The following is a 25456-nucleotide window of genomic DNA, read 5'->3' on the forward strand; positions in this document are numbered from 1 at the left end:
TCTGAAGAAGGGTCTCGACCCGAAACGTCACCCATTCCTTCTCTCCTGAGATGCTGCCTGACCTGCTGAGTTACTCCACCATTTTGTGAATAAATAGCATCCATTGCTCGTAAATCAATTACAATCCATGTTTCTGTGTGCACAGGGAAGTTGGTACTCACTGGTTCAGTGTAATATCTAGGATAAAGGTGGTGTCAAAGGCCTCGATCTGGAAACTTGCATGAGTAAGATGCACAGCCTGTGGGAGTAAGCAAGAGAGAAACGTTAATAATAATTTTACTAACAATAGGCCTCGACCAGCACTTTTTTTATATGATAGTTTGCTTTAATCTTTAAAAAATCTAAATTATACCATAGCATATTCATGTAAATATTTTCTGTTAATACCATTACTTGACATTAGAACATTCCGAGGAAAGGCATACTCAAGTGAAGGGCAAGTTTCATTCCCAGCACATCCTGAATGAGAGCAGCATGACCAACCTCCTGACTAGACACCAACCGTCCAATTAAAGTGGCCTTTCTCAGAACCCAGGTCCTGCGCCTGTTTGGAAGTTCTGGTAATGACAGTCTTTCAGGGAACTACCCCCTCGTGTCCCCCATCTCTTTATCCTGAGAGCCTCCGAACACATTTGCTTCAGACCACTGCCCGATTGATTTGTGATAAAATGGTCCCCTTGTGGATAACGTGTTCTAAGAAGGACATGTGATATGGAATAGCCCAACAGGAAAAACTGCCTTTTGCAACAGGGGAGATGGTCAGAATTTCAGCACAGTGATTCTTGGTGCTTGCATACCTTGGGTCAGCATGCACCTTGAAGCAGCTATCATGTTTGCGCCATTTCCCCTCTTTCTCTAGAGGTCTGCGGGTGCCATTTCTGAGCTGGGGGTACTTGTGCGATATCCTGTCAAACGCAGGGAGACAAAGTGCTGGAGCAACACAGCTGGTCAGGCAGCATCCCTGGAGAACATACCTAAAGAAGGGTCCCAACCTGAAACGTCACTTATCCATGGTCTCCAGGGATGCTGCCTGACCCCGAGTTACTCCAGCATTTTGCAGGTTTTTTTGTTTACCAGAATCTGCAGTTCCTTGTTTCTACATCCTGTCAAAGGCCTTTAGCTGATCCACACTGACCAGGGAAGTGTCTATCCCAAGCCCCCAAACTCCTCCACATTCCATGTGCAACAACCACATCCTTGAGCAGTGCAAGGCTGTCAGGAATCTGGTCTGGGTTGATCATTTCTCCCAGAGCAGACTTGGCTCAGTTGGTGATGGCCTCATGCTGAGTCTTACAATCCACATTAAGCGAAAAGAGGTGTGTTGCCAGTTTCTGATCCCTTCCCTTGAGTCTTACAGGCGAGCATGATGGTGCCCTTCCTGACAGGCTTCCTGATACAAGCAAAGCACAGCACACTACCAGCAGGTCTGGCCCATCCTGTCCCACAACTCCCATATCCACATTTCTGGGCATAAATAGGCACCAACCAACGCTATAGCTAAGAAAGCATACCAAAACCTCAACTTCCTCAGAAGGCTAAGGAAATTTGACGTCTCCAAAAACTCTCATCTACAGAGGCACCACAGAAAGCATCCGATCTGGATGCATCACAGACTGAAATGGAAACTGCCCTGCCGAAGACAGCAAGGAATTGCAGAGTTGTGCGTGTAATCAAGTTCAACTTATTAAAAGCAGCATCATCAGTCACACCCACATTCACACTCTCATCCTCTCTTCTTCCATGGAGCAGAAGATACAAAAGCTTGAAAGCACACATCATCAGATTCAATAACAGCTTCTTCCCTTCTGTTATCAGACTCTCGAACAGAATTCTCATATGCCAAGGATGCATTTCCAATCTACTAGTCTGAAGAAGGGTCTCGACCCGAAACGTCACCCATTCCTTCTCTCCCGAGATGCTGCCTGACCTGCTGAGTTACTCCAGCATTTTGTGAATAAATCGATTTGTACTAGCATCTGCAGTTATTTTCTTATACTACTAATCTGCCTCGTTGTGACCCTTGCTCCTGTTTTTTTAATCTGCATTTCTTCTGCAGCTGTAACACTATATTCTGTACTCTTGTTTATTTTCTCTTTTGTACGACCTGATGTCATCATGTATCGATGCAAAGTGTTGGAGTAACTCAGCAGGTCAGGCAGCATCCCTAGAGAACATGGATCGGAGGTTTTTCAGGTATGGACCCTTCTTTAAGACTGACTGTGGATGGAGGGGGGTGGGGGAGTAAAGGAAGCTGGAAGAAAGGAGGGGCAGGACTAAGCTGTAAAGATAATAGGTGAACACAGGCAAGGTTTTTTTTTTAAATAGGTAGACGGTTGGACAAAGGCCGGGGATGAAAAAAATGGTATGAGATAAAAGAATTGAAGAGTTGTGAATTGTGAAGCCAGAGGAAGGAATGTAGTTGGAGTAAACCAGCATCTGTTCTTTTTTTGTAAACCAGCGCCTGCAGTTCCTTGTTTCTACATAATCATGAACGGTATGAATTGCCTGTACAGCACACAAAAACAAAGATTTTCACTGTATCTCTGATTTAGATTTAGAGATACAGCGCGGACACAGGCTCTTCGGCCCACCGGGTCCGCGCCGCCCAGCGATCCCTGCACATTAACATTATCCTACACACACTAGGGACAATTTTTACATTTGCCCAGCCAATTAACCTACATACCTGTACGTCTTCGGAGTGTGGGAGGAAACCGAAGATCTCGGAGAAAACCCACGCAGGTCACGGGGAGAACGTACAAACCCCGTACAGACGACGCCCGTATTCAGGATCGAACCCGAGTTTCCAGCACTGCATTCACTGTAAGGCAGCAAGTCTACCGCTGCGCCACCGTGCCGCCCTTAAGTAACAGAAGTAAATCAATTCCACATTGAACCAGGATCGCTGGATCTGTGAGGCAGCAGCTTTACTATCTATTTAAAAGTGCCATCCAGCTGCACTACTGTGCCATCCACATGTGCCGCTTGGGAACCAATCAATTATGCTATAAACCCAGCCAACCTTACAACTGAATGCAGCTGTTGGAAGAAGCAATAGTCGACGGGCAACAAACTCAACTGGAAGTCAGGAGGTTTTCAAGCTTTCAAGGTCAGTTTATTGTCACATGTACCAATGAGGCCATACAGCCAGACTAAAAAAAGCACCGACACACAACTACATAAAAGTTAACATAAATATCCACCACACCAGATTCCCCACATTCCTCACTGTGATGCAAGGCAATAAAGTTTAATATTCTTCCCTCTTTATTCTCCCATAGTTGGGGGAGTCGAACCATCCGCAGCCGGCGGTCGAAGCTCCCGCGTCAGTGCGGTCGAAGCTCCCGCTTGGAGCTCCGCGATGTTAAGTTCACAGGCTCCCGCGGTTGGAGCTTCTGAGGTGGATCCCTGGCAAAGGGATCACCAGCTCCGCGATGTTACGTCTGCAGTGCGGACGGAGATACGATAGAGAAAAAGTCGTATCTCCCTCAAGGTATGAGATTAAAAATGTTTCCCCCAACCCCGCCCCCCAACATCATCAGGAAACTTACAGGCAACAGCTGGGGATCCAATGCACACACCCTCTGTACCGCAAGCTTAGCCCAAGTCTACTCAACAGCCGAGTTTTGCTCAACACCTTGGGCTAATAGTTGCCACACCAAACAAGTTGAACTGTCCTTAACTCTGCAATGCGGGTCATTACAGGGACACTTAAGCAAACACCTTTGCTGTGGCTCCGTGTCCTCTCCCACATCGCCTCTCCCAGCATACAGGAGAGAGGATGTTGAAAGATTGGTGCATCATCGAGGCTAACCCTGACCTTCCCATCCATGCTGAGTTGAACAATCTGCCCAACCTGCACCTGAAGTCCTGCAAACCCTTCTGGTCTTCAGCCAAATCCCTGGAAGATTTTGACCCCAAGACTGAGTGGCGCAGAGCCTGGAAAGATGCCAACACCAACAACAGAGAGGTCAACACAGACCCCACAGTGAAACCACCGGGATTTGACCTCCATCGCAAACAATAGCTAACCCTGAACAGGATCTGCACCCTCCATGCAAGAACAGCTCATCACCTGCACAAGTGGGGGATGATAGACAGCCCTGCTTGCGACTGCAGATATCCAGACCAGACCAGACCATCCCACACATCGTGAATGACTGCTCAATGAGGCTTTTCCCTGGTGGCATCAAGGCCATCCACCCAGCAGCTGCTGCTGCCCTGGCCTGGATGTCTACCCTTGACCTACAACTTTAGGCTGCGCACACCATACGCAAGAAGAAGACTTCACTGGCCAAAATAAGTCTAGGGATTTGTTCAAACCTTCAGGAATATGTACAAAACAAAGTTAGAAGACAGATCTTATAACACAGGAGACCATTCAGGCCCTCAGTCGCATGCTGGCTACCATTAGAACATTCCATCAGTCCCATTGCTCCCTCTCCATTTCCTTGTAACCTTACATTATGCTCTCTCAACTCCCATTTGAGTCTTGTTTTCTACCAACCCCCCCCAAGTATAAATTACAGGGGCTAATTAACCTACATACATGTCTTTGATACGTGGAAGGAAAGTCATGTGCTCACAGGGAGACCATGCAAACTCCACATAGACAGCACCAAATGTTGTGATCGAACCTGCATCTCTGGCACTGCGAGACAGAAGGTCTATCTGCTGCACCACTATATTGATCAGTAACCTCTTGAAATTTCGAGAAAGGTACTAATTATGATACAGTGGGGTAGGGTTTGCTCACACAGAAATGACCAACTGTATCTCAAAACAAAGTTGTCAGAGTTCATCACGATTTCTCACAACCATTAACAAAAAAAGCTTTGCTTGCTAATTCTCAGGCTTGCTAGCTAATGGCCTTTTACAGCATAATTATCTGAATTTTTGCTAAAGGTTAGGAAGTGTAATCACTTGCTGACAAAATATGGGTTTCATTTCAGTCATGATGATGTCATCCACTTGAACTCCACCTGGAGGTCACCATTTATTGAACCTGATCTATGTCAATGTGAAGCGTGTGCAGAAAACACATCTTACTCTTATGGGGGCAAGTGCAGGGCAGTGCTAATGGAGCTTCCCTGCGCCAATTAATTCTAACACTCAGGTCACCACCTGCTGCCAATGAGCAGGAGTTCCCGTAAGGAACAAGACAGTTGTTTCAACAAAAGCAGTGGCTTACAACGAATACAGGTAGAATATCGATTGTCCGGCACCCTGGGTTCCAGAGCCTTTCCGGATTATCCGTTTTTCAAGACCAATAGAGATCACATGTCAATGAAACGACAATGTACCCCATGCCCACTAATGACACCCCTCTCTTTTCTCTAAAGCACCATAGAGTTTCAGAAACCTGATTAAAACAAATAAAGTGTAAACTAAATGTGAATGGAATGACCTGCTGACCCATTCCCAGCTCGCACCATCTCCCCCGCCATTTAGAGCCCTGGCTTCCAACCCCACTCCCGGCAAGCAAGGTGCACTAGTGAGCCCTTCTTCACCCACTGCAGCATCCAGTGACACAGCTGTTGTGGAGGCTCACGTTGTAGCTCCTGGGGACAGCGCTTTCATCGGGCCGTTGCCACGGACAGAATGCACTCGGTCGCCATGAGCTCCCTCCCTTTCACCTGCTGCTGAGTCATAGAGTAATACGGTGTGGAAACAGGCCTTCCAGCCCAACTTGCCCACACCGGCCAACATGTCCCAGCTACACTAGCCCCACCTGCCTGCGCTTGGTCCATATCCCTCCAAACCTGTCCTATCCATGTACCTGTCCAACTGTTTCTTAAATGTTGGGATATTCCCTGCCTCAATTACCTCCACTGCCAGCTTGTTCCGTACACCCACCATGCTGGTGTTAAAAAGCTGCTTCTTGCTGTGGGCAGTGGGTTTGTCTCTCCACCCCCCTCTCCACCCTGCCCCCTCCTCCCCCTACTGTCACCTCATCCTTCTCCCCCACAGTCGCCAACATACTCCACCTTGGAAGCAACAGCAGGCGAGAGGGAGGGAACCCCGCGGTGACCAAGCGCGTCCTGTCGGTGGCTACACGTGAGCCGCAACAACAGTCGTGAGAACTGGTGAAGGGGTGCAGACCAGCGGCATCGGCGCCTAGCTTCAAAATGAAACGACACAAAGTGCTGGAGTAACTCAGAATACTGAATCGTTCTGAGCAAGGGTCACAATGTCACCTATCCTTGTTCTTCAGAGATCCTGACCCGTTGAATTACTCCCTTCCTTTCCTTCTATCATTAGGTCTGGAGCGACATGCTCATCAATGATTTTACTTGGTTACATTCTCTTACTCAAATATTTCCCTTCATTTCTCCAGCCACATGACCGGCAACCAATTGCATTTTCAAATCCAAGCACTTTCACTTATGTTTATTGAGCTAAAGAATCCAATTAATATCCGAGATATTTCAGGCACAAACCAGAAACCACAAGACTAGAGGATGCAGAATTAGTGCGACGGGTAAAAGATTGAGAGGAGATTTGGAGTGGGCCAATTTCACCCAGAGATTGCCTGGAACACAGTTCCTTTACCAACCATTTGCAGCCTTCAACTACGCAAACTTCAAGTTATACAATTCAGTTGCTCAAACCTCACTCTCCCTCACACACACCACTCCTCAAACTAGATCCTCCTCCTGCCTGTTATCCCAATTTGTCCGTTTCTGAGGAGCTTTTTGGATCATTTGCCAATATATAGGAGAGTGGATCTGATCTAGAAAGATAAAGACACACTTTTTCACAACATGCCTTCATCAGAGTCTCAATCTAGTGCATGTATTCTCCACTTCAGGTGTCCTAATCATCTCTTGGATTAATTTTGCTAATTCTGAGATCTAAAATAATGCTGCAAAACAATTTTTTAAACTGCAAGATGCTGGTAATAGAGTCACAGAGTTAGACAGCATGGAAACAGGCCCTTCAGCCCAACTTGCCCATGCCAACCTAGATGCTCCATCTATGCGTCCCACCTGCCCATGTTCGGCCCATATCCCCCTAAACCTTTCCTATCCATGTACCAGTCCAAATGTTCTGAATGTTGTTACAGTACCTGCTCAACTATCTCCTCTGGCGGCTCGTTCCATACATCTACCACCTTCTGTGTGGAAAATGTTGCACCCAGATTGCTATTAAATCTTTCCCCTCTCACCTTAAACCTATGACCTCTGGTTCTAGATTCCCCCACCCTAGATTCTAGCTTTTCCCTCTCCCTTGTAGAGCCCTCTACATATTGCCTGAGGAAACTTTCCTGAAGGTAGATACAAAATGCTGGAGTAACTCAGCGGGACAAGCAGCATCTCTGGAGGGAAGGAATGGGTGATGTTTCGGGTCGAGACCCTTCTTCAGATGTTGCCTGTCCCTGTGAGTTACTCCAGCATTTTGTGTCTACCTTCGATTTAAACCAACATCTGCAGCTCTTTCCTATGAAACTTTCCTGAATATATTTAACATATTCCATCCTGTTTAAGCACTTGGCACCATGACAGTCCCAGTCTATATTGGGAAAGTTAAAATCCACTACAATGACAAAGGTCACTGAAGAAGGGTTTCGACCCGAAACATCACCCATTCCCTCTCTCCTAGATGCTGCCTGACCTGCTGAGTTACTCCAGCATTTTGTGATACCTAAGGTATTAATCTTGCAGCTGCCTACAATTTCCTGGCATATTTGTCTTCTAATTCCTGTTGACTATTTGGGGGCCTATAGTACACTCCCAACAAGATTATCACTCAGCTCCACCCATATGGCCTCACTGGACAACATTAGTAATGTCATCTTGGACTACTGCTGTGTGACCCATCTTAACCAATAAAGCAACACCCCCCTCCTCTATCTTGCCTGTAGCACCTGTACTCTGGAACATTAAGCTGCCAGTCCTGTCCTTCTCATTTCCAGGTTTCCATAATGGCTACAACATCCCAGTCACATTTATCTGGCCATGCACTGAGTTCATCTGCCTTAACGGTCAGTCCTCTTGCTTTAAAATACATGCAATTTAATTCAGTCCTTCCTTGTGGCCTGCCATGCTCCTGCTTATCCTGCCCCTGAATTTCCTTTCATCACGTTCCGTACTAACTTTCAGCCTCTCACCTACCTCAGTCCTGGATTGGAGTCCGCTCTCCTGCTCATCTAATTTAAACCCATCCGAGTACCACTAGTTAGCCTGCCTGCCAGGATATTGGTTTCCCTCCAGTTCAGGTGCAACCTGTCCTTCCTGCAGAGGTCACTTCTGCCACAGAGACCATCCCAATGGTCCAAAACTCTGAATCCCTGCCCGTTGTACCAACTCCTCAACCACGCATTCATCTGTTCTATCTTCCTGCTCCAACCCTCACTAGCATGTGGCACCAGGATTAATCTGGAGATCACTGCGCTGGTGGTCGTGCTTTTCAACCTTTTGCCTAACTCCCTATATTCATTTTACAGGTTCTCTTCCCTTTTCCTGCCCAGGTCATTTGCGCCAACATGCACAACTTCTGGCTGCTCACCCATCCCCTTTAGAATGGCATGCAGTTGCTCAGACATCGAGGAGACAGCATGCCATCCTGGAATCTCAATGTTGCCACAGAATCTTCTGGCTGTCACCGTAACGAAGGTATCTCCTACCACTATGGCTCTACCTGACATCACCCTTCCCACTGAGCCAGTTTGATGTGCAGACCTGACTGCTATGCTGCTCTCCCCTGATGGGTCATCCTCTCAACAGTATCCAAAAGGGTATATCTGTTTTGAAGGGGAATGGCCACAGGGATCACCTGCACTCTCCGAGTACTGTCTTTCCTCATGGTCACACATCTACTCTCTTCCTGTACCTTAGGCGTGACTCGTTATAACTCCTATGTATGAAGCTCTCATTCTCCCGGATATTCCTGGATTAATCTGAAATAGAAAAGGTTGGAATCACTCCAGAGGAGAGGCTGCATCTGTGAAAAGAGAATCTAAGTCCTTTCATCAGAACTGAAGGGTCTCGAGCAGGAAACGTTGACTGTTTCTCTTACCACAGTGCCTGGCTCATCTGCTGAATACTTCCAAACTTTTCTATATCAACTGGAGTAATACACTCCTGCATCCAGGATGAAGTTGCCAAAACACAACGCATCAGCAAGAGAACGAACTTTTAAGTTGCATTTGAAGCAACATTTTAAGATGGATGGCATAGTGGCACAGCTGGCACCTCATAATGCCAGAGACCTGGGAAAATCCTGACCATCAATGTTGTCAGTAGGGAGATGGACATTGCCCCAGGTGCTCCCACAAGCCAAAGATGTGCGTATTACCAGGGTAATTTATGTAGGATAGAGGTAGAATCAGGAGGGAAATTGACTACGATTCAAGGAGGATAAACTGGAATTAGTGCAGGATCAGATGAAATGGGTAATTAATGGTCAGCATTGATTGTGGGCTGAAAGGGGGTAGGGTACTGACATTGATAAAAAATTGGTTGGCAGACAGAAAGCAAAGAGTGGGGATAAATGGGTCCCTTTCAGAATGGCAGGCAGTGACTAGTGGGGTACCGCAAGGTTCGGTGCTGGGACCGCAGCTATTTACAATATACATTAATGACTTGGATGAAGGGATTAAAAGTACCATTAGCAAATTTGCAAATGATACAAAGCTGGGTGGCAGTGTGAACTGTGAGGAAGATGCTATGAGGTTGCAGGGTGACTTGGACAGGTTGTGTGAGTGGGCGGATGCATGGCAGATGCCGTTTAATGTGGATAAGTGTGAGGTTATCCACTTTGGTGGTAAGAATAGGAAGGCAGATTATTATCTGAATGGTGTCTAGTTAGGAAAAGTCGCTGAAAGGAAACATGCAGGTACAGCAGGCAGTAAAGAAAGCCAATGGAATGTTGGCCTTCGTAACAAGAGGAGTTGAGTATAGGAGCAAAGAGGTCCTTCTGCAGTTGTACAGGGCCCGAGTGAGACCGCACCTGGAGTACTGTGTGCAGTTTTGGTTTCCAAATTTGAGGAAGGATATTCTTGCTATTGAGGGCGTGAGGCGTAGGTTTACTAGGTTAATTCCCGGAATGGCGGGACTGTCATATGTTGAAAGACTGGAGCGACTAGGCTTGTATACACTGGAATTTAGACGGATGAGAGGGGATCTTATCGAAACATATAAGAATATTAAGGGGTTGAACACATTAGAGGCAGGAAACATGTTCCCAATGTTGGGGGAGTCCAGAACCAGGGGCCACAGTTTAAGAATAAGAGGTAGGCCATTTAGAACAGAGATGAGGAAAAACTTTTTCAGTCAGAGAGTTGTAAATCTGTGGAATTCTCTGCCTCAGAAGGCAGTGGAGGCCAGTTCTCTGAATGCATTCAAGAGAGAGCTAGATAGAGCCCTTAAGGATAACGGAATCAGGGGGTATGGGGAAAAGGCAGGAACAGAGTACTGATTGAGAATGATCAGCCATGATCACATTGAATGGTGGTGCTGGCTCAAAGGGCCGAATGGCCTACTCCTGCACCTATTGTCTATTGTTTTCATGCTGCATCTCTCTCTGACATTTTGTAAATCTATTATCTGGTAAAACCATCGTGTCCTTCTGATATGCAAGGGAGCATTTGAGCTAAATTGTGAGCAAAACTGAAATTGTGCCACTAAGCAATGAATTATGATATTTAATAAATTGGCTCCTTTTGCAATAAAGCCAGCTGAGAGCACTTATGGCTAATATCTGGCATCATTTTCAAGAGGCAGTGAAGCTCTGTCCTTCACTCCAAATAACCTGTCATTCACATCAAATTACTGGAGGCAAACATTTCTGAAATGTTTGGCATTGAGCTGCAAAAAGCTTAAAGACAAAACTGAAGCAGGTTCATATGAAATGTGCTTCTGATAATAATAGGAATCTTTTTACCCTGAATGTATTTGGTCCTTAATGTCCATTAACCATCCAGGCTAGGAAGCAGATGAAAGTTTCTACATTTGCACATGCAGCCCTTGCCCTGAAAGGCTATGGATCTAGTCAATTCGGGTTTTATTTACTGGAAGTGATCACAATCACAATGTACCAGATAAATGACTCGATCTCTGCTGCCCTCGGTGTACATTTTTGTGCTGTAAAATGGCTGCCCACAATAAGACAGGAAACACTTCCTGGTGATAATTCATTGGCTCCTTTCAATGAATTCTCCACTTCAGGGGCCCTGCGGCTTGGCCCAGTTTGATTGGTTAGTTTTACTCAATGCCACATCTATGGAATGGGGAAAACTGGGATAATATTTTCTGCCAAAGACCCTTCGCCAGTTCTGTTTCTCACTCTGCACATATTGCCAGACCTGCTTAGTGGTTTCATGACTTTTTGTTTTGACTTCACATGTTCAACAGCTCTGGTAGTTTTTTTTCCCATTCGGAGCTGTGTCAACACTGATCATTAAGCAAATCACCTTGACTGCAGGTGGCCTTCTAGAGTAGTAGAAAGTCTACCAATTTACACAGGTGATTGCCCAACTCATCTCCAGTCCAGCACAACAGCCTCCAAAACAATTCATTCCTCATTCCCCCACATTAAAAGGGACTCATTTGCAGCAGTAACACGGTGATTCACCTTAGGAATGCACAGCAGGAAGTACTCGTGTAAAAAAAGAATGTATTTATTAAACACAATGGAGGACATCCCTAAGTGGTTCCAAACCACTTTGAACTCAGGTTGCTGATGTTACAATAGACAATAGGTGCAGGAGTAGCCATTCGGCCCTTCGAGCCAGCACCACCATTCAATGTGATCATGGCTGATCATTCTCAATCAGTACCCCGTTCCTGCCTTGTCCCCATACCCCCTGGCTCCGCTGTCCTTAAGAGCTCTATCTAGCTCTCTCCTGAATGCATTCAGAGAATTGGCCTCCACTGCCTTCTGAGGTAGAGAATTCCACAGATTTACAACTCTCTGACTGAAAAAGGTTTTCCTCACCTCCGTTCTAAATGGCCTACCCCTTATTTTTAAACAGTGGCCCCTAGTTCTGGATTCCCCCAACATTGGGAACATGTTTCCTACCTCGAATGTGTCTAATCCCTTAATAATCTTGTATGTTTCGATAAGATCCCCTCTCATCCTTCTAAATTCCAGTGTATACAAGCCTAGTCGCTCCAGTCTTTCAACATATGACAGTCCCGCCATTCCGGGAATTAACCTAGTAAATCTACGCTGCACGCCCTCAATAGCAAGAATATCCTTCCTCAAATTTGGAGACCAAAACTGCACACAGTACTCCAGGTGCGGTCTCACTAAGGCCCTGTACAACTGCAGAAGGACCTCTTGTTATGAAGGCCAACATTCCATTGGCTTTCTTCACTGCCTGCTGTACCTGCATGCTTCCTTTCAGTGACTGGTGCACTCGGACACCCAGATCTCGTTGTACATCCCCTTTTCCTAACTTGACACCATTCAGATAATAATCTGCCTTCCTATTCTTACCACCAAAGTGGATAACCTCACACTTATCCACATTAAACTGCATCAGCCATGCATCCGCCCACTCACACAACCTGTCCAAGCCACCCTGCAACCTCATAGCATCTTCCTCACATTTCACACTACCACCCAGCTTTGTATCATCTGGAAATTTGCTAATGTATTACGTAGAACACTAATATATATCCCACAAACAGTAATGAGATATGTAAAGTGATGTTAGTTCCTGGATAAATATAGGCCAGAGCACCGTTTTGTTCTTTGACAGTACTGTGAATCTTTATTTTTACTGAGGCACACATAGAGGATACTTTGTTTAGTATCTCATTCAAAGGACATTACCTTCAGCAACCACACCACAGACTCAGGTTAGCACTGCCAGACGTTATTTCCTAAACATTAAAGTGGAATTTTAATGGATGAAAAAAGGAATCCAAGTGTTTTCTCTTATTATTTTAAAAGCGTGCAAGGATGCAAAATATTGTGTCAAGGAACAAGGTTTACAGTAGATTATTTGTGCGATGCAAATGCCGTCTATGACCACCACTGCTGTAATCTAGCAGTCTAAAGAAGGGTCTCGACCCAAAACGTTACCCATTCTTTCTCTCCAGAGATGATACCTGGCCCACTGAGTTACTCCAGCTTTTTGTGTCTATCTTCAGTTTAAACCAGCATCTGCAATTCCTTCCTACGCATTTCAATAGACAATAGACAATAGGTGCAGGAGTAGGCCATTCGGCCCTTCGAGTCAGCACCACCATTCAATGTGATCATGGCTGATCATTCTCAATCAGTACCCCGTTCCTGCCTTCTCCCCATACCCAGATTTCATCTGCTCCACTGTGAAATCTCCTCAAGGTATGTCTACTTTGAAGAAGTTCTCCTCCTCTCTCCGAAGAGAGTTCTGCAACAACCTCTCTTGCTGCTCCCCTTCTGTGATTCCTCCTGCTCTCTGACTCTACGACCACGTTTTAACCCAGACCCACTACCACAGCCACGTGCGTTTTCTCGGTGTTTGCCTGCACCTCCATCTTCTACCTCGGGGATTCCAACTCCGGTTCCAGACATCCCAGTTCAAACCCAACCCGACTCACAGGTGCTGACAGTCGATCAGCCGCTTTTCGCAACAGTTCTCCTGTGCCTTGCGCTCTGCATTGGCTGCGATGTGCCAACACCAGCAGGCCCTCGCTCTGAGTCTTCCGCAGCTCCGGGCCTCGCTCACCCACACCTGCAACGGACCCCAAGTTTACTTCATTCTACGCCAGATCCACACCTTCAACAAACGTTTCGTCCACCTGGAGTAGTCTGAAGAAGGGTCTTGACCCGAAACGTCATCCATTCCTTCTCTCCAGAAATGCTACCTGTCCCACTGAATTACTCCAGCTTTTTGTGTAATCTAGCCAATGATTAATTAACATGGATCAATTTTCTCTTATTGGTGTCAGTTAAGGATAATTATTGTCCCGGACACAGGATAATGAGTTGTTTTCAAATATAAAGTTCATTCTAACAGCCAAAATTTTATTTTTGTTGCTGCATGCTAAAATTACTAAATGCCGTTTGTTACATTGTTAAATAGAGTATAATCTATGCCAGATTATACATAGTGTTAATCAAAGCGATTGCTTGTCACTTTCTATAGCCTCCCGCAGTGTGACTAGCAACCTGTGTTCTTAAAAAGACAGTGGTGTGAGGACTGTGCTCCCTCCACTATAACCAAAATCTGTTATAAAGAGGTCCATAACAATCAGGGTAGACTGTAATACTATTTGATCTGTCACATACATCTGTAAAGGCAGGCAGGAACTATGATTAAAGTCTCATCCTAAAGGCATCCATCAACATTGGAGCCACAAAACTTCACTGGGGTGTTGGTCAGGTCTTGGTGCTCAGGTTTCTAGCATAGGACTTGGACATACAAGCCGCCGACTCTTGAGTTGTCATTCAGGGGAGTTTTCTGCCACCAGGAGTTCAGCATGAGGTGATCTCACCAATGTAAACGGCTGATAGAACGGCGGCATATAGGCAGTTTCCTCCAAGGGGAGACTAGACTAGAGTTGTAGTTTTTGGATAAAAGCTGACATTTAGGATAGAACTAATCTTGCTCAGCAAGGGTTGTAATTACTTGTCCCAGCAAACTCCAAAATTCAATTGTTGATTGTACTCAAGCTTGTGAACACGAGTTAAACAGTGTTAGAGAAAAGTAACATTTTATTCCATTAAAGCCTAGAGATATTCTCAGTTGATTAAACTTTAGCGATACAGCGCAGAAAATGATCACCACGTACATTAGCACAATCCTACACATTAAGGACAATTTACAATTTTACCGAAGCCAATAAACCTACAAACGTCTTTGGAGTGTGGGAGGAAACTGAAGCACTCAGAGAAAACCCATGCAGTCACGGGGAGAATGTACAAAGTCCGTACAGACAGCACCTGTAGTTAGGCTCGAACCTGGGTCTCTGGCACTGTAAGGCAGCAACTCTACCACTGCACCACTGTGCTGTCCCTTTTGTTAAAATCATTATTAACTGAAACAACAGGACAATTTTCAGCCTCCAATATTCTCTCCTACTTCACATGGCCTGACTCACAATGGGATTATCTTACGAGGCAACTCTCCTGAAACCATCTCCCAGTAACCATAGAGCAAGCATTAAGGCCAAGTTCAACAAGCTATTCACTCATAGGAATGACTTAAATGTTCATTTTTTGGGCTAGGTCAGTATTTATTGCCCTCGAGAAGGCAGGGGTTAGCTGTCCTTCTGGCAAAGATGTGCCCACAATGCTGTCGAAGAGCTTTGGGCTTTGGGCCTAGCAACAATGAAGGGACAGTGAACATATTCTAACTCAGGATAGTGCACAACTTGATGGGCAGCCTGTAGACGTTGGTGTTCACATTCATCGGAAGTCCTTGTCCATCCCAGCAGAAGAGGTCACGGATTTGGGAGGCACTGCTGGGGGTGCATGGGTAAATAACTGTAATGGACTTTGCTGCAAATGAACCAGAGTTTATTCTTTGCCAACATTCACACTTTCCGAAGCCAGTGGCATCGGGAGAAGGGGGACAATTATATTTTTTCATAATCAAGGGTCTCAAGGTAAATCAGCACGTGACCCCACTCCAGAGATTAGTGACACACCACACTGTTCATTCTGTCAACTGTAGTGGTATAGTGAAAACCTTTGTTTGTATGCTGTCCAATCAATTCATACTTTACACGAGTACAATCAAGTGATGCACAAGTAGAACAGTCAAAAATACTACAGTGCAGAGCAGTGTTCCAGCATTATGGCATTAGTTACAGAGAGAAAGTCCAAGGTTCATTGTGAGGTAGATTATGAAGGAACTAGTTATTGATGTCAAGAAGCAAGGTGTACATACCCCAATTAGTATCAATGGTGCTAAAGTGGAGATGGCTGAGAGCTTCAAATTCCCAAGCATAAATATCACCTGGGAGATTGGGACTACACCCCCTGCTTTATGGGAGGACTGTTCAGTAATCTGATAAGTAGGTAACAAGCCTGAACCTGGTGATGCGTACTTACAAGCTTTTCTATACTCTGCCTAACGGGAGTGGGAAAAGGAGGGAATAACCGGAGTGAAATAGGTCCTTGACTAAGTTAGTTGCTTTCCCCAAGGCAGCGTATAGTATAGATGGAGTCAACGATGAAGAGGCTAGTATGTGTGATGGAGAAGGTTACATCCACAATTCTCTGCAATTTCTTGCATACCAAGCTGCAATGCAGACCAAAAAAGATGCTTTCTACAGTGCATTTGGAGAAGTTGGCAAAAGTTGCTGAAGACAAGCTGAACTGCTTTAATTTTCTGAGGAAGTAGAAGCTTTAGTGTACTTTCTTGGCTGTAGTACAAAATGTAGTCGACCCAGGACAAACTGTTTGGGATATTTACGCTGAGGAACTTGAAGCACTCAACCATCTCCACTTTGGCACCATTGATGCCGATTTGGGCACACACTCCACCATGCTTCCTGAAATCAAGAACTAGCCCCTTCATCTTGCTAACATTGAGGGAGAAGTTGTTTGTCTCAACTCCCATGTTACTAAGCTCTATTTTTACTTCCTGTACCAAGTCTCCCTATTACACGAGATCAGGCCCATTACTGACGTGTCATCTGCAAATTTGTAAATGGAGTTAGAGCAGAAATTTGGCCACAGAGTCATGAATGCATAAGGAGTATAGCACCAGTGAGGCACCAGTCTTGAGAATTATTGTGGAGGATATTTTACTGCCTATCCATACTCATTATGGTCTATGGGTCCAGTGGCAGAGGGAGTGCTTATTATTAGGGCCAGGGGTTTGGAGACGGGTTTAGTTGGGATTATGGCGTTGAAGGTAGAACTATAGACATAGAATCATACAGCATTGAAACAAGCCCTTCAGCCCAACGTCCATGCCAACAAGATGCCCCATCTGGGCTAGTCCCACCTGCCTGCATTTGGCCCATATCCCTCTAAATGTTTCTGATCCATGTACCATCAATAAATAGGAGTCTGATGCACATCGTTGTTATCTAGATGTTCCTACGATAAGGGCAGATGGCATCTGCCATGGACCTGTTGCAATGGTAGGCAAAGTACAGGGGATCAAGGCTGACTGCAGGTCTGGAGATAATAGCGTCATTAAGTCTCCAGAAACACGTCATAATGGTGGAATTTCAGAGCCAGTGGATAGTCATCAGCAAGGCATGCCACCTTGCTTTTCTTTGGCACCAGGAGAATAGTGGTCTTGAAGCATGTAGGGACCTCAGAATGGAGTAGGGAGAGGGAAAAGTTAAGGATGGCTGTGAATACTCCAGTCAACTGGCCGCGCAGGTCTCGAGGACGTGACCAGGTACTCCCCTGAAGGCCACTGTGTGATCTGCGACAGCAACCGTAGTTATAGTCGCACCCGAGTTTGTCGGGCGGATTACATCATTCCAGAGACCTTCTGATTAAGGTAAATATAGAATGCGTCTAGCTCAACAAGGAGGGGCACATTGTTGCCAGCGATACTGCCCGAATTCACCCAGTAGTCCGTGATTGCACGCAACCCTAGCCACCATTGATGGATGTCCATGTGCCAATCCCGGGACTCTATCTTGGTCTGGAATTCCCTCTTGGCATCCTTGGTAGCTGTGTGAAGGTTCTAAATAGATTTTTTGTACCGCTTGGGATTGTTTGACATGAATGTTGCAGATTTGGTGAACCAGGAGGTCCATTGTTTCTATTTGAGGAATATTTGTATGGTCTTCTTCAGCGTGCATACCTCTGCAGACTTACCGATGATGTATGTGACGGCAGTGGCATACTCATTTAACTGAGATGTTTAAAACAGTTAAGGGGTTGAAAAAGTATATTAAAACAAAAGGCAACTAAGGGACACAAGTAGCTGACGAAAGGAACAGAAGCGGATTTAGAATTTTCCTCAAGTTAGCAAAGAACAGTAGGTGGATTTCATAAATGGACAAAAATATCAGATGAAATAAAATCCAAGATCATGATAAAAGTAGATGGAGTGGGATTAATGGAAAACATTAAAATAGTTAGAACATTTGGATAGGCTGAGTGACCTTCCCTTTACATACATTTTCATTCTAAGAACGTAATTGTTAATATTTAATATTTAATGCTATGATCAAAATTGCCAGAGAATTTGCTGGACCCATTCAAATCTGTTGTAATTGGAAGGAACAGGAAACACACCATATAATGGGAATGAGTATAATGCCACCAAAATCTCCACAGAACAGGAGCTAATTGGATAAACGGAAAAGCTGGAAGAACTCAGCGGGTCAGGTAGAATCTATGGAGGGAAATGGACAGACGACATAATGGGCACACTGGTAAAGTTGCTGCCTTACAGCATCAGAGACCCAGGGTTGATCTTGACCAAGGGTGCTGTCTATACGTTGTTGTTCATTCTCCCTGTGACTATGTAGGTTTTCTCCGGGCGCTCTGGTTTCCTCCCAAATTTCAAAGACATGCAGGTTTGTAGGTTAATTGGCTTTTGTAAATTGTCCCTAGTGTGCAGGATAGAACTAGTGTAGGAGTGATCTCTGGTCGGCGTAGACTCGGTGGTCCGAAGGCCCTGTTTCCACATTGTATCTTTAAGCTAAACTACAGATGGGAACCCTTCTTCAAGATTGAAAACAGGGCTTAGAGTCATTGATTTCCCATCAATTTCAATGCTTCTTGGGAATATCATCTTCCAAGAAAATTTAGTTAAAGAGGAACAAGCTGATTCCTTGTCAGTATTTTCACCTCCACACCTCTAAGGCAGGTCATATTCCTGTTAGGGGGAATCTCGCTCTGTACAAAGGGGCTGCCAGGATTCCAATGACCTTCAGAAGGTAGACCATTACCTTTATAAGACCAGTGATCGTGGGAAGTTTCACATAATTGCAAGTTTGTTCATTCCATCATAACCAAGTCTACGGATGTTCTCATCTCACGATCACATGCCCTGACCAGGGGATACACAACAGGCTTGAAGCCTGGTTGAATTTGTCTCTTCTGTCACACCACAGCTAACTGCAGCCTGCCAACATTCCCTGTCTATGGCCATTTGAATTAACCAAACCAGTACTTCATATGGCTCCAGCCTGGTCAATTTAACATTGGTAACATCACTGACCTCACAGAGTGTTGTTGACCCATACCCCAGACGTACATGTCTACACTGATTTGGCAATGCCTTAACTCCCAAAACGTCCATGCCCTCTCACCTCTGTGATGTCCTCTCTCCCTGTATGCCCACCCCAACCAGTACAGGAATGGGATTAATGTTGAATCAGCATAAATGATTGGCATGGGCTCAGAGCCAAAAGCCATGTTTCATGCCGTCTTTCTCTGTGACACCTTCACCTCTGCAAGTCCCTCGGAGTGAGGGGGTATGGGGAGAAGGCAGGAACGGGGTACTGATTGAGAGTGATCAGCCATGATCGCATTGAATGGCGGTGCTGGCTCGAAGGGCTGAATGGTCTACTCCTGCACCTATTGTCTATTGTCTATTGTCTTACAGCTGCCTGTGCCTTGAACCTGTACAATTCTCCCCTCTGCTTAAACCATTTGACTTCACTTCATCTCCCCAAATCTCATTACGCCAGCATCTTTTCACTGGGTGTGCAGGTACCATACCAAGCCAACAGTTCAACAAAGTCTGCAAATGCATTTCTAAATTAATTTCTGGGTACAAAACAAAAATGATGCTATTGCCTTGAGTAAATTCACGTTTGAATCAGTAATACATCTCCGGTACAAGATTAAACAAGTCAACTATGGTGAACAGTTAACTACAAAATATAAGCCCCTCGCTGGGGTCTCCAATTGCAGAAAACTACAATGCAACTACAGGGATGAAAATGGAACATGAAATCGCACACACTGACTGCATATCGTTCAGCACCGACCCAATATGTAAAGTCCAACATCCATGGGCTAGATAACAGGGGCAGAAACACAATGGGCGGCTGAGGGAGGGGGCAATGGAGCAATCGCGTTCCCTGCTTGGTTCCTTTGCGTCGTTTACCTGGTCATCTTTTTGCTGGTTCTTGGCTTTGGTATCCAGGATGTGGTAAGTGCTTTCGTTATCATCATGAACGTAATAGATTAAGCGTAAAGGCCACGTTATTTCTTGCTGAGTCGTGTTGCTGCTGTGGTTCAACGTTGCACCAGTACCTGCAACCGACGAGTCTTTCTCAGCATTGCTCAGATGCAGAACTGTTCGTGACAACCAGAATAGAGAAAAATAAAAAGCGTCTCCGCTTTGCATCTTCAATCGATTGCAGAGAAATGCAAAAAAATAAAGGGGCATGGAACACAACTTATTTATTAAGAGAAATGTGTGCACGCATCCCTCCCCCCCCCAAAAAAACTTCTAAATTGCAGCAAATTAAAAATCCCAGATGTTCACTGCTCATTTTGGTTGCTTGTTGCTAAGGAAACAAATTCCCTTTGGTTTTTGGAATTCACTGCAAAGACACGTCTCAAATGATTCAACCCCCCAATACGAGAAATCCAAACGTTGCACACAAGGCAAGCCTGCACTTGGCGAGGAAAGGAGGGAAGGGGGTGAATTTGCATTTAAATAAATGATTCGAGTACTTCTCCAGACACACTCTGCAACCCGGAGTATCTGCAATGCCAGTCTTCATGCAGCGTATTATTGATCCAGCACTGCACTGAGATCCCACGGTACCCTGCGCTGCATTTCACTATTCTCCCCTCTCTCAATATATACATATATATACACACACACACACACACACACATTATATATATATATATATGTTTTTAAAAATAGCATTTGCAATGTTTCGCCCCTTCCTTACGTACCCGTTGCACCAAAAAGCTGGAGGATGGAGCACAGAATCAGAGCCAAAAAATAGTAGCACCCGGCAGGAATCATGATTCATATTTGTCTGCTATTTCTTTGTCGTTGGTTCATTCCTTCTCCCTCCACCGCCTGCTTTCTTGATGCTCTGCTCAGGGGAAGGTGTCAATGCGCGACGACTGCTACCATCTTGCTCTCCCTCCTTTTTTTCCCCCCTCTCTGCCTCAGGAATGCCTTACTGTGGACATCTTGACTGTACGACCGGAGCAGGTGCCGCACCTGCGCACTCAGGATCCCTCCCCCCTCCTCCTCCTCCTCTCCCAAAGCCACACTCGATTCCGGGCTCCACCAATGCAACACACGAGCCGCACTTCTCAGGGTTTTTTCTGCTGAATTGTCAGGGAACGAATTAAGCTCATTTGTAAATTTATAATTGATGCGGGAAATGATGTTGTGCAGTTTGCATTACTGAGACCTAAATTTCCTTTTGATGTATTCATGGCATGAATAACAAAAAAAAACAAGGAATTGCAGTTATATAGCTGCATAAGCATTCTCCAAGGAGCGCTTTATAGTCAGTGAAGTACTTTCGAAATGTAGAGAATGTCCATCATAGATCCTAGGATACCTATGAAAAATAGCTGTGAGTTTACATTCTGCTTCAAGGGCTTAAGACAAAAAATCATTATATTGATGTTATTGGAATACAGTAAGAAAACTGGTCTTGCAGCCCACTGAGTTTGCACTAGCCATCAACCACTCATTTACATTAATCCTACACAAACCTATTTTATTCTCCCCACATTCAGACAGTCAGAACCTTTGTCCCAGGTGAGAGGAGGAAAGTTAAAAGGAGATGTGCGGGGCAAGTTTTTTTACACAGAGGGTGGTGGATGCCTGGAACATGCTGCCAGGGGAGGTGATGGATACAGATATAATAGTGGCATTTAAGAGGCTTTTGGATAGGCACATGGATAGATAGGCACATGGATATGGAGTAAAATGAAACATGTGTTGGCAGAGAACATTAACTTAACCTGGCATTATATCTGTGTGGATATCATAGGCCAAAGAGCATATTCCTGTGCATAGCATTCTATGTTCTATTCCCATCAACACCCCCACCTCCCAGATTCTCCCACTCACACATACTAGAACCAATTTATCGTGGCCAATTAATTACCATCCATACATCTTTGGGATATGGGAGGGAACCAGAGCACACAGGGGATACCCACATGGGCACAGGGACAATGTACAAACTCCACACAGACAGCGCTCAAGGTCAGGGTGGAATGTGGTAATCTACTTTGTGTGTGTGCATCTCAGTCAACATTGTTAAACAACATAACCATGTCTTTAGCTTTTTCTCAAAGGCTTACATAGCCATTAAACACTGTAAGAAATCCTGAAAGATGTCTCTAAATTTAAGCCTTCCTCGTGGTCAAAAATAGTGTTTGAAGGGGATCAGAGGACGATCATTTAAAACCTGCGTGCATCAGAACTCGTAGAGGTTGGTGAATGTCTGGAATTCTCTACTCTGGAGAGTCATGGAGCCTGGATCATTGGGGGGAATTAAAGAAGATATAGATTGTGTTTAGAAAAATCAGGGAGTTGAGAGCTATGGAGAACTGACACAGAAGAGATGAGACCTGGAGCAAATCAGCCACATAATTTTGGATGGCAGGACAGGCTTGAGGGGCCGAGTGGCCTACTCCTGTCCTATTTTCTTATGGATTTAGCTTTTGATGGATTCATAAGGTGGAGGGTAGATTGATTATGTTATGTGTGGTGTGTATCTCCTTGCTGACCAACACTGTCCAAAGATTTGTTAACGTGTTTTTGGTGAGTGGGTTTCACTGGTAAGGGTTGTCAGTTACAGCACATCCCTGGTCGTCCTTGGTGATGTCCTAATGGCCTGACTTCAAAGAGCCAGGGTATTGACCAAGCAGTGACTCCACTCCTTCCTAAACTATATTCCCTAACATTCACTTGATATTCTTTCTTATTGTTGCACTAATGAAGGGACAGCCACAAGCCTTTGGGGAGTCAGGAAGTGAATATTCAAGTCAAGTTTATTGTCACATTTACAAATACAGAGAGGTATAGGTAAAATTAAAATCTTGTTTGCGGCAGCATCTCTTCCACATAAACTCAGACAACATACCTAAGACATAAATTATACATAAATTCTGCAGGACAATGACAAAAAAAGCCGCAAAAAAAGGACATTAATTCAGACAAAATTAGTAAAATCAAATCCATAATAGTCATGGTAGAAGTGGACCATAGTGTTCCATTGCCAAGGTAGGATTAGGGTTTTGTGGGCCAGTTCAAGAACCTAACAGTTGTAGGGAAGTAGCTGTTCCGAACCTGGTGGTGTTTGACTTCCGTTTCTATATTTCCTACCCAACAGCAGCAACAAGAGAGCCTTATCCGGGATGGTGGGGATCCTTGATGATAGATGCCACCATCTTGAGTTAACACTTTGTAGATACTTTCGATGGTGAGACTGCTTTGCCTGCGAACGACTAGTCTTAGTCCACCATTTTCTGCAGCTTCTTGCGTTCCTGTGCATTGGAATTGCTGAACGAGGCCATGATGCAACCAGTCAGGATACTTTCTATAGTGTACCGGCAAAACTTTGTTACAGTATTCACTGACATGCTGAATCTCGTTAAGCTTCTAAGAAAGTAGAGGTGCCTTCTTCATGTTCTTTGTGCTGGGCCCAGATTGATCATCCAAGATGTTAATGCCCATGAATATCACCTCAGAATACCCAGCCTAGAACCTGCTCCTATTACCACAGTGCTTACATTCTTGGTCCAAAATAATTTGTTGATATTGATGGCAAGTAATTCAGCTGTGACAATGTCATTAAATACCAAGGGAGTTGATTTAACCTTTTCTGGTTTAAAAAGGTCACTGTCTTTATGTTAACATTGCTTGACATACAATGTCAAGTTTTGGTCCAATGATTAAGCAATAGAGTTGAGGGACCTGTTTTTGACAAATTTCCACTCTGCAATATTTAGATGTGATAAATAGTTTGCTATTGCTTCTACTAATCAGCTTGTCTTTCAACAAATTGCATTATCAGCTTATTAAGTAGCAATGCCATAATTTTTAACTCAGATACTTTCTGCTATAATTCTGTTCACTTGCATCTCCTTGAAGATTCAATCTCTCTTTCTCCCTCGCCAATTTATTATAATCCCCGCATTTCCGCAATTTGCATTGCTTTCAGAGTACATATTGTAAATGGAGGTTAAAATCTAGAGGCCCTACTATAGCTCATGTGCTTCCAAATGTGATAGCAATCCTCTAGCTAGTGCACCCTGTCCCTTCTCTTTAGAAAATTACTTACCCATTTCTGCACTTTACCTATGAGGGGCCCTGAAGGAATCTCACTCTCAATGAGCATGTGTGTCTAGAATACATAAACTAGTTTAATTTGACTGATGGAGACTTTCAAATGGTTGTTAAAGTAGTATCCTGTCCCCTCCATTCAGGGGAATGTAAAGGTTTCCAAGGCACTATTGGAAGTAGAACACAGGACCACGTCCCTAGTAACTCATCCAATATACCTCCAACAATGCAAAAAAGCAAGTCTGCTCAATGCTGATTCTGGGAACTGGCTGTGAAAAAGTTTGCTTAGTTTTTTTACAACAGTGACTACACTTTTAAAAGTGCTTCGTTAGCTATGGCACCTGCAGACATCAGAAAAATGCTACAAAATTGCGTGTTCTCATTCTCTTTCCTTTTCATATCTTTGGAAATCAGGAGGGTGAAAAGGGGGCAGGAGATAGCTCTAGCAGATAATATTAAGGAAAACCCAAATAAATGTTCTGTACATTAGGGAAAGGAGGTACCTAGACAGAGAATATGGCCCATCAGAAACCAAAACAGTCATCTCTGTGTGGAGCCACTGATGAGCAAGGTCCTCAACAAGTATTTCTCCTCTGTTTTCACTGTGGAGAAAGACATGAAGACTGGAGACCAAAACTGAACCCATACTCCAAATGTGACTTCACCAACATCTTGGGACGGTAAATGAAAGTGTCTTGAGGACAATCAGTATTGCGGTTGAGGATATGCAATACGTCCTAAGGAGTATGAAGGTAAACAAACCTCTCAGTCCTGATCAGAGATATCCAAGGACACTGTGGGAAGCTAGAGAAGAAATTGCAGGCAGCCTGGCTGAAATATATGTATCATCATCAAATATAGGTGAGGTGCCGGAAGATTGGAGGGTGCCTAATCTTGTGCCTCTAGTTAAGAAGGACTGCAAGGAAAAATCTGGGAACTGAGAATGTACAAGGCAGGATGAATAGGTTTCCGGATGACTCTAAAGTAGGTGATATTGTAGAGAGCGAAGATGTTTATCAAAGGTTATCAAAAGTTATCAAAGGTTACAGCAGGATCCTGATCAGTAGTGCAAGTGGGCTGAGGAATGGTTAATGGAATTTAATGCAGATAAGTGGGAGGTGTTGCATTTTGGGAAGTCAAACCAGGGCAGGACCTTCACAGTGAATAGCAGGGCTCTTTGAAATGTTGTAGAGCTGAGAGATCTGGGAATCCATGTACAAAGTTCCTGGAAAGTGGCGTCACAGGTAGATGGAGTGGTCAAGAAGGTTTTTGGCACATTGGCTTTCATCAGTCAATGTTTTAAGTATAGAA

General features: G+C 44.6%; 1 protein-coding gene across 3 annotated transcripts in view; it reads right to left on the reverse strand.

Annotated features, from left to right (window-relative positions):
* Positions 1-21043, reverse strand: part of adam23a (ADAM metallopeptidase domain 23a) — a 119723-nt gene extending 98680 nt beyond the window's left edge. For all 3 annotated transcript variants that reach the window (XM_078403651.1, XM_078403648.1, XM_078403649.1), the window contains exons 1-3: positions 20779-21043; positions 19973-20163; positions 162-238 (exon numbers count right to left, since the gene is read on the reverse strand). In XM_078403651.1, the coding sequence (XP_078259777.1) occupies positions 162-238; positions 19973-20163; positions 20779-20851 (341 nt within the window). In that variant the 5' untranslated portion in view covers positions 20852-21043. The remainder of the gene's footprint in view (positions 1-161; positions 239-19972; positions 20164-20778) is intronic.
* Positions 21044-25456: the final 4413 nt, after the last annotated feature.

The sequence above is a fragment of the Rhinoraja longicauda genome, chromosome 8 (assembly GCF_053455715.1).
Source record: "Rhinoraja longicauda isolate Sanriku21f chromosome 8, sRhiLon1.1, whole genome shotgun sequence".
Lineage (NCBI taxonomy): Eukaryota > Metazoa > Chordata > Chondrichthyes > Rajiformes > Arhynchobatidae > Rhinoraja > Rhinoraja longicauda.